The sequence below is a fragment of the Natator depressus genome, chromosome 8 (genome assembly GCF_965152275.1).
Source record: "Natator depressus isolate rNatDep1 chromosome 8, rNatDep2.hap1, whole genome shotgun sequence".
Lineage (NCBI taxonomy): Eukaryota > Metazoa > Chordata > Testudines > Cheloniidae > Natator > Natator depressus.
Window position 1 is genome coordinate 100,405,367 of NC_134241.1, and position 9,558 is coordinate 100,414,924.

The 9,558-nt window shown below is 45.0% G+C and overlaps 1 protein-coding gene across 3 annotated transcripts in view; it reads left to right on the forward strand.

Moving 5' to 3' along the window:
* Window positions 1-3,657, forward strand: part of STIL (STIL centriolar assembly protein) — a 37,338-nt gene extending 33,681 nt beyond the window's left edge. For all 3 annotated transcript variants that reach the window (XM_074961778.1, XM_074961779.1, XM_074961780.1), the window contains one exon: window positions 1,744-3,657. In XM_074961778.1, coding sequence (XP_074817879.1) covers window positions 1,744-2,575 — 832 coding nt within the window. In that variant the 3' untranslated portion in view covers window positions 2,576-3,657. The remainder of the gene's footprint in view (window positions 1-1,743) is intronic.
* Window positions 3,658-9,558: the final 5,901 nt, after the last annotated feature.

Below are 9,558 nucleotides of genomic sequence, written 5' to 3' on the forward strand. Positions count from 1 at the left end.
ACTGGAGGGACAGCAAACACATGAGATGAGGACAGAACCAATCAATAAAGAGACGTGGAGAGCTTAGAGCAGTGGGGAACTGGAGGCAATGAGAAGAGGTCCAGGCCTGAACCCATGGAGAGGGCATAAATTAAAAATGGAGGGTGGGAAAATAAAGGTTACCAAGGAGCCAACCCAGCTGCACTTAAAGCAAGCTTTGTTTTCATCTTTATGCATCTTTAGTGAGACCGTGTTTCTTGATTCATGTAAACTAAGAGTTCTGGCTGCTGCAAAGAAGGTATAGTATCAGGCAGGCAGGGGGGAGATGTCTGTCTCAAGAACTTATCCCCAGTAGGAAAAAGTTTGAGAATTGTTCTAACTTGCGTTGCAGCAGGTGCTTTTTACCAAAATTTAAGACAGCCTGTATTACTGGCTGTATCAAACTTTCCCCACCATCACTCTCAAGCTTGTGTTCTATTAATATGTTCCATTAACATGCTAATAGGGGTGAAACTATAAAACAAACTAGAGGTCTCCTTTCTTGATATACCTCTTTAAAAAAAAAAAAAAAATCCTCCCCTCCTTCTGTCATCTTTGTGGCTAACCAAAGAGACCTTCTTTCACAATTGTCTGCAACACAGTAGGGAACAAGCTAAGAACAAGGTCCCTCCTGCTTATTTTTTTGGTGGTCTATTTTTTTTGAGCCAAAAATTTTCCTCAAGTCCGTCTTTCGCTGGAGTACGTGGGTAGATGCCTTTTAGTCTCTCTTGATATTGGGGAAACTGGATTTATTAATCTGACGCATGTAGCCTGTAATAGATGAAGTAATGAGCACCAGTATCTTGGAGCTTGTCTTGACTGTGTATTTTTATAATTAGACATTACAAGAGTTTAGTGGAACAAGGACAGGAAAGAGTGAATTTCCTTCACAGACTGAAAGAGGTCTTGAAAAACTATATCCTTCCGAGTAACAATAAGTCTCTTAAAACTTACCCATTTCCAAAAGCCTGAAAAGGGATGTTGGAAAAATCTCTAGATGGCCTGGTATTATTTTGACATGAAGACAAAAAAGCAATCCTTAACCAGTTATTGGGCTCACAAGAGAGGCTGTCTTCCATCTGGATAAAAATATTGGGCTACATAGCCATATATAAATAATAGCCAGCTCTCACATAGCACTTTTCACCAGTAGATCTCAAAGCGATCACTAAAGAGTCCAATGTGATCCCCATTCTATAGGTGGGGAAACTGAGGCACAGAAGTGCTGTAACTTGTCCTAGGTCACCCAGCAGGTCAGTGACCAAGCTAGGAATAGAACCGAGGTCTTCTGAGTCCTAGGCCAGTGCTCTAACCACTAGGACACATTGCATCTCTGGGCAGGAATCAACTAACTATTAATAATTAGTTTCTGGGTGGTATATTGAACTGTTGGTCTTAACTTACAAAGCCCTAAAGCCTGCCTGAGGCTTCCTGTCGCCATGTGACACTACCGAAGTTATGATCAGCATTGGATCAGGGATGATTATTCTCAATCCACTCGTGGATCTTTTTCTGTAATGCAGATACTATTAGGTAAGACGCACTATCTTCCTATGTAAGGTGTGTGTTAATTATGTGAACAAATAGCCTGCTTAAAAGCCAGATATTTGGGGTGGGTTAAGAGGTGGGGAATACGCTTCACTGTGTTGGTATTCTGAAATGACCATGGAACATTCACACGGTATAAAGCTAAATTAACTTAATTTTCGGTGCTTTGTGTTTTAGCATATTGGCCTGCATAAATCCTGAAGCAGTGGTCCCTGGACTAAACTACATGTCATTTGTTAATGTCGGCATGAGTGGGTTAACTCCCAATGGAGTTGATCTGAGTATGGAAGCAAATGCAATAGCACTCAAATATCTAAGTGAAAGTCAACTGACGCAGCTTTCTCTCAGTCACACAAGTGAAAAAACCCCTCAAGATTCATCTTTCCAAAACCTCTTGCATACAAACATGGACAAGAGCATGATGGGTCTTAGCTTAATTTCACCAAACAATATGTCCTTTGCAACCAAGAAGTACATGAAAAGATATGGGCTCCTACAAAGTAGTGACAATAGTGAAGATGAAGAGGAGCTGCAAACTCAGAACTGCAGCATCTCTAGTATTGGCAAGTGTGAAGATGTGTTAGAGACTAACTTTAAGCCAATGTCGGAGGGCTTTAACTTCGGGAAAGAATCTTCTGAAGGAGTTTGTGAAAGATTATCCATTAACCAGAAACCTTACAAGGAGTCAACTGGAAGTTATTCCTTGTCAGAATCCGATGGTCCTGTGTTGAGAAATATTACAAATGAGGTCTTTCCTCCAAAAATACTACATCAACCTCATGAGAACTCACAGCAGATTCTGAAGGATTTAAAGCCAAAACCCAAACTTGTAGCTGGGAAAGTAGAGTTCACTCAGCAACCTGACAGGGAGAACCTAGGAAATGTTCGTCTCTTCCCTGAAAATCTACAAACTCCCACCCTGGAGACATTAAATCAGACAGACAGCATGAGTTCAGTTGGTACCTTTCTTGATGTAAAACACCTCAGACAGTTGCCAAAGTTGTTCTGAACCTTTTTTGGGGGAGAGACTGGCAACGAGCATTTCTTGGATTTGAAGCCTTCTTAAGGTTGAACAAGATTAGAAGAAGCCAATGATTATGTTGCCTTTATAGGTCACTTAGCTTTCTCGTCAACAAATGACTAACAAAACTGAGTATGTGATACAGTGCTGGTCCACCAGGTGCTCAGCTGACCAGGATTTGTCTGACAGATTTTAAAGTACATATGTACTTTTTTGTTTACAATTTGGATACATCTTTAATATCCAAAAGGTCAATCAATTCAGAATAGTCTGGACATAAGCTGTGCTCCAATATATTTTTAACTATGCCTGTTTCTTAACTTTTCAATTATTGCATTTTTTTTAAGCATCATTGATGTTTTTATACATTTATGCCAACATTGAGCTGTAGGGTATAATGTGTGGGTGGGAGTTTAAAGTCAAATAGAATGAACTTACTGACTTTAAAGTCTACTCAAGCATGTGGCAGGTTACTGTATGTGGAAAAGCATAACCTTGATTTTAATTAGTATAAAATTATTTAAAATTCAGCCACAGTTGCACATATAATAGACATTAAATGTATCATGAAAATCTAACAAGGACATCAGTAAAATTAGCACTTAATGATTTTTTTTTCTTCTGAATGAGTGTCTTCTATTTATTTGAAAAGTACATGTTAATCATAAAAGGCCAAGCAAATCCATAAGATACAAAACTGGCCTATTGATCTGTTGCTTATTTATGTTTGATGTGGTGGTTAATCCTTGTTAAAACACTTACAATCTAGCAATCACAGTTAATTGTTAAACGAGTGACTAACCTTATTGCAAGTATGCTGTTTCACATGGTTCAAACTTTTTAACAACTCTGAGTTCAATAAAGACAAGCAAACTAACTTGTTTACTTTGTTGTTCTGTGTTAATATGTAAATTAACCTGTCATCAATGCTCTGGAGTGCATTACTGAAATAACCTTTTTTTATAATCCTATAAGATTTATACATTTGTTGAGTTCATGAATCTGTAATAAATTATTCATTCTCACTTGGTCCATTTCTGTAATGAGGTTTTAGTTGTTGGGGTTTTTTTTGGGGGGGGGGGGGTTGGTTCAATATTTTTGCTGTTGTCACTAGCATCACTTACTAAATTACTTACAATCTTAAATATAACAGAAAATGGCATTTTGTGTACTGACTTTAATGGTAACCTCTCTACCTACCTTTTTAGCAGGTGCTGTCCAGCCATGTAAAAACAGTTCCTCCTGAGCTCTGTTAATTCTGACCTGCAGCATTGCTGTTTTTGGAGTCCTGAGCAGAAGCTATTAATTGTCATGTTCAATAGGAACCAAGGGAGATGCCTAAGAATGAGATCCACAAATGCCAGCTTGCTAGGTGGATAGCTGCTGAAGCTAGCCAATGAAAGATACTGATTAGAGGGCTGTGTGCTAAGCCCTCCCCACTCACAGATAGGCACCTATTGCTGCTAGCAGTCCATGAACAGGAACCAGCTCCCCGGAGTCGGACGTCTTAGGAGCCTACAGTTTCTTGCCGTAATAAATTAGGCGTCTGTCTTGCTCTACACAAAACAGCTGGAGGAGGTGCACACCTCAACTTTTAGCCCAATGGTTAGAGCACTCAGCTGGGATGTGGGAGACCTAGCTTCAAATTGCCCCCTCTGGCAGAAGGGGGGGCAGGATTTGACAGGGGTTTCCCACCTCTCAGGAGCATGCTCTAACCACTGAGTTAAGGGATATTCTGATGTGGATCTCTCCTGTTGAAGCTGTTCCACTGTGCATAAATAGCGAAAGAGTGATTGGAATGAGGGAACTGGACACCTCCCCATGATTACTATTGAAGTATTTATCTGTAGTGGAATATACTGGTATTGCAGAGAAATCAGACCCTTTCTCAGCAGAGTCCAACTTTCCTCAACCTAAGAGCTGGGCGAAGGTGGGGGGATTGGGGTGGTAGCTGGGAGCGGGCTGTCTTTCAACAGGTTCGTATGTCTGCTTGTTAACATCAAGCTGTCCACGGAGGGTGTGTCTACACAACAACTAGACAGCTGCATCTGGCCTGTGCCAGCTGGCTTGAGCTGTTTCATTGCTGTGTAGACTTCTGGGCTCTGGCTGGAGCCCAAGCTCTGGGACCCAGTGATAATTAGAACTGGAGAAAGTACTGAGACTATGCTCTAATGAGTCCTGCATTGTGCCCTAGGGCAATGAATAGATGGCCTCATGGGTTTTATATCTCAATTTCTTCTTCTGTGCAACAAAGAGATCAGATACACTTTCCAGCTGTAGCCTTCTGCCTCTGCCCTCTAGAGGTAAGCACCTATCTCATGACCTTTGGCCCTGCTGGATGTGGTTGGTATTTTTTAGAGCTAGCAGGGTTATTTTTTGTGTGCAATTTGTTATAATAAAGCTACAGTCTTGTCCTCCATTATACTCCAACAAGTGGGGCTAAAGGGAAGAATAAGAATATGGGTTAGCTATTTAAAGCAAAAAATTTAATTGCATCAGCTAGACTCCAGTGGTCTTTGACGTACATATTTCTGTACATGTTATGACCAGTTGTCTTGTCAAAGTGCATTGTTTAATGATCAACAATAATATTTGCTGGCTCTTAGGACCTTTTTCCCTATTGCCTACATATTTTGAAACCACTTCAGAACCTTTTTGATTGTACAAACCTTTACAATCAGGTAAATCCCACTAGCTATCTGGATGTTTTTGCTCAAATAATAAAATGGTTAATGTTCTTAAGCGGTCTTTGCTAGGTTTCAGAGTTAACATCGATGAGGCCATTCATACCTCTGAGCTATTTTTTTGTTCAGTATTTCCCATTGAAAACTCAAGAAGATGCCAGCTGCATTGGTTTAGACTTTGTCAACATGCTGAAGACCTTTTTTTTTTATATCTAGAAAGATAATTTTAAAACAAAAGCTCAACTGCTAGAGCACAATCTTGAAGCAGGGGTTGGGCTCTAGGGCAAGTCCCACAAACTGTCGAATCGGGATAGACAGGACCCTGAATAAGTGGAACATTAATTAGTATAGAGGAAATATCCCATTAAAACCATCTCTCCTTGCATAGTACAGCAGTGCATAATTTGAAGAGGATTCGCTTTCCTCTGAAGTATATAGCAGGGGTTCTTAACCTTTTTCTTCCTGAGGCCCCCCCACTCACACTATAAAAACTCCACGGCCCACATGTGTCATAACTGGTTTTCTGCATATAAAAGCCAGGGCTGGCGTTAGGGGGTAGCAAGCAGGGCACTTACTTGGGGCCATACACCACAGGGGCCGCCACAAAGATCAGTTGCTCAGGCTTTGGCTTCAGCTCAGGGTGGTGGGGCTCAGGGCCCGGACTTCAGCCTTCTGCCCTGGGCCCTGGTGAGTCTGATGCTGGCCCTGCTTGATGGACCCCCAGCCCTGAAACCTGCCTGCGCCCGACCCCCTGGTTGAGAACCACTAGTCTATAGTTCAGCTTGGAAATAAGATACATCCTTTGTCTGTCCCAATGTGGCCATTTGGCAATTCTTGTGTTCCTTATGTTACTAGAGCACCTAGAATTACAGTGACAATGTTGGTGCAGACTTAATAAAACAGATCAAGGATTTGGGGGGGAGGAAATAGGATTAGCTCTTCTTAGGTTTAGGTTAGAATTTGAACAGACGGTTGTAATAAGGGCCATCAAACTCAACTGACCAGTTAGATTTTACTCCCAAATCGTAGGAATTGTGCTGTACTTGGAATGGTAGCTGGAGCTAATGTTGCATAAATTTTCCGGTTGCTTCTAATTTTCATGTTTTAGTCCTAGTGAATGGGAAATGTTTGCACCCTTGGCTTTTTTTTTAGACTGTTCAAATTGTTTACGATGACTGAGAGAATCGCTTACATCTGTGTATATGTGTATCTTTGTCTGAGTTCCCTATCACTCATAATTCAGTAAGATTGTATAGATCAATGGCTCTCAAACTTTTTTACTGGTGAACCCTTTCACATAGCAAGGCTCGGAGTGTGACCCCCTTCCTTATAAATTAAAAACATTTTAATATATTTAACACCATTACAAATACTGGAGGCAAAGCGGGGTTTGGGGTGGAGGCTGACAGCTCATGACCCCCCCCCCCCATGTAATAAACTTGCAACCCCCAGTTTGAGACTCTGTTATAGATGGAGGGCAAGCAAGCTCTACCAGTGGTTGTGAAAGTGTGAAGAAGAGAAGGATTTCTCAGTTATTTTATCCGAGTCAAATAAGTTGTTCTTCGAGTGCTTCTTCATGTCCATTCCAATCAGGTGTGCGTATGTCATGTGCACACGGTTGCCGGAAGATTTCCCCTCAGCAGTAGCTGTAGGATCGGCCTGGCCACCCCCTGGAGTCATGCCCTCATGGTGCTCAATATAGTGCCCTGCCAACCTGACCTCCCCCTCCCCCCTTCAGTTCCTTCTTACTGCCTGTAATGGCCGGAACTTCCTGTTCCTAATGCCTCGGCAAGCGTGTGCTTTGCACTAGTGTGTGTGTGTGTGTGTATAGTTAGATTTGATTTCTCCCATAAGTTTCCTTTGGGGGTTCCCCCACACCCTGGCACATGTTTCCCCAACTCCACGGTATGCCTCAATCCCTAGGCTTATAGCCGTGCTCTGATTGCGGCAGGTTTATGCCGAGAAGTGACCCGCACACTTCGTGCTTGAAATGGTAACAGCTAATTTAGACCCCATCATTTTATATGTACAGCTGGGATGATGTTTTCCAGGGTGCATTACTTTGCATTTATCAACATTGAATTCAACATTATGTGATTACCTAGCAGGCCAGAGCCGATGCAGCCTTTGGTAGAGCGTGCTCCAATCTGTGGACAACTCCGCCTCTGTAATTTAGACTTGGGAGGCACCTGATTGTTCATGTCATTTTCAATCACTCGAAGAAGAAGAGAAAACGGTTACTCACCTTCTCATAACTTGTTCTTCAAGCTGTGGTGTTCATGTCCATTCCAATACCCACCCTCCTACTCCTTTGTCTGAGTAGCCAGTAAGAAGGAATTGAAGGAGAGTCGGCTCAGGCCGGCAGGGCCCTACAGTGAGTACCATGAGGGTGCAACTCCAGGGGGTGCCCAGGCCAACCCTACGGATACTGCTTGGGGAAAAATCTTCTGGCTACCCTGTACGCAGCGCCCACACGCCTGATTGGAATGGACATGATCAACACATCTCACAGAACAACGGTTAGGAGAAGGTGAGTAACCGTTGTATCCATCCAGGCTCTGTGCTACACTGGGGGGAGGTGTTAATATTTCTCTCTGATGCAAGAGCCACTTGGCATCTCCCCTGAGATCAGCACGCTGGTGTTCTGAAGTTAACTAGACAAACACACTGACAGTCCTTGCCCTAGCTAGATTATTTTCTAACTAGGACAATGTATTAAAAGGGGAAGAGGGGAGATACTCACAAATAGATGAAATAGTTGCCCTAGGTCCCTAGAACACGGGCAATTATAAGTCAGTGGAAACACTCCCATTGATTCCAGTGGGCTTTGGCTCAGTGGCAGAGTACAGACTACAGCCCAGGTCTCTTAAATGCGGGTCCTTTACCTTACCCCTTAGCCCACCTTGCTTTCACCGTCGGTGTCCATCCCTGCAGAGAATAAATTCCGTAATTGTAACTAAAGGCAACGTTGGTATGAAGCTCTACGTCTCGGGTCCCCTTCACTCTGCCCGGGGATTGTGCAGCTGGGGTAAGGCGGTGTATATACCCTGTCGGTCTATGCAGTGTATGGTACAGAAATGATGTAAAATGGATTCTGCTGGGGCCCTAGCCGTGGCGATGTGGATCTGGAGGTACACAAGAGGCTTGACTTCCTAATCTCACCTCCCCAGCCCCGTCTGTTCTATCTTTAACGCTTCCTGTTGCTGAGACGAGCCCAGCTGAAACTGATCGTGCTTCCTGGCTGGAGCTCGAAACACGGCACGGCAAAGACTCCGCTCGTCGTGACCGCCCCATGCACGCTCCCCCCGCTGCACACTCAACATCAAACGCAGGGCAGGAAACCCATCGATCCAGCCAGTCCCGGGCCGTCGCTCCCACGGGGGGGCCTCGGAAAGCCGCTGCGGGGAAGTGGAAACGAAGGAAGCTCGAGGGCTCTTTCCCCTTCCCCTCTCAGCAGTTTGGACTGGGGGGGCACGTGGGTAAAACATTGCCACCCCGAGGTGGGGCCGTTCCTATGAGACCACAGCTGGAGCGCAATGCGGGGCCGGCAGACCGAGCTCCCGAGCGGGGGGGCCCCCGAAGGGAAAGGGGGGGAGGGGAGATGAGACCCAATTTGTGGTTGAGCCTGGGGGCGTCGTGCCTAGCGGGATCGGGCCCAGGAGGGGTGAGCCCGCCTCCCCCGGTCTCAGGAGGCCAAGTAAAAAGCTTGGGGACGGAACCTGCTTCTTGGCAGGTCTCCTGGCTCCCCTTAGAGAGGATCACATTCATATTCTCCCTCACGCCCCTTCCCTTTCCCTACCGTGGGGGTCTAATGCTAGCAACCAATGAATCGCTGTTCGTTACTTGGGGGGCTTGCCAGGTTCCGCTAAACTGCACGGCCTGGCATCCCCCCTCTTTCTGGTGTGCGTGTTTTGGGGGCTCTCTGCGCCCCCCGCGCATAAGGATCAGAACTGGAGCCACCGGCCTTTGGGTGGAAGGAGAACTGGCCCCAAAGGTGCCTGTGAAACGCCCGCCAAGCCCGATCTTTTCTCTCCCTCGTTCCTCACCTGACCGGGGGGGGGGGGGGTGAAAGGACCAGGATTCTGGGGGCTTTAAGTGGCCCTGTGTCCTCGGAAGCCTTTGTTCTGAAAGGCCCCGGGCACCGTGGGTGCAGCCTAAGGCCCGCTCTGCCTGGCGCCATTGACGAGGCTGGCTGCAGGAAAGGGACGATGGGGTCCCTTGCAAAGAGCCAGGACTGGGCAGCAGAAGGTAGCCAGGTAGCCGCATATGGGTAAGAGAGAGAAAATG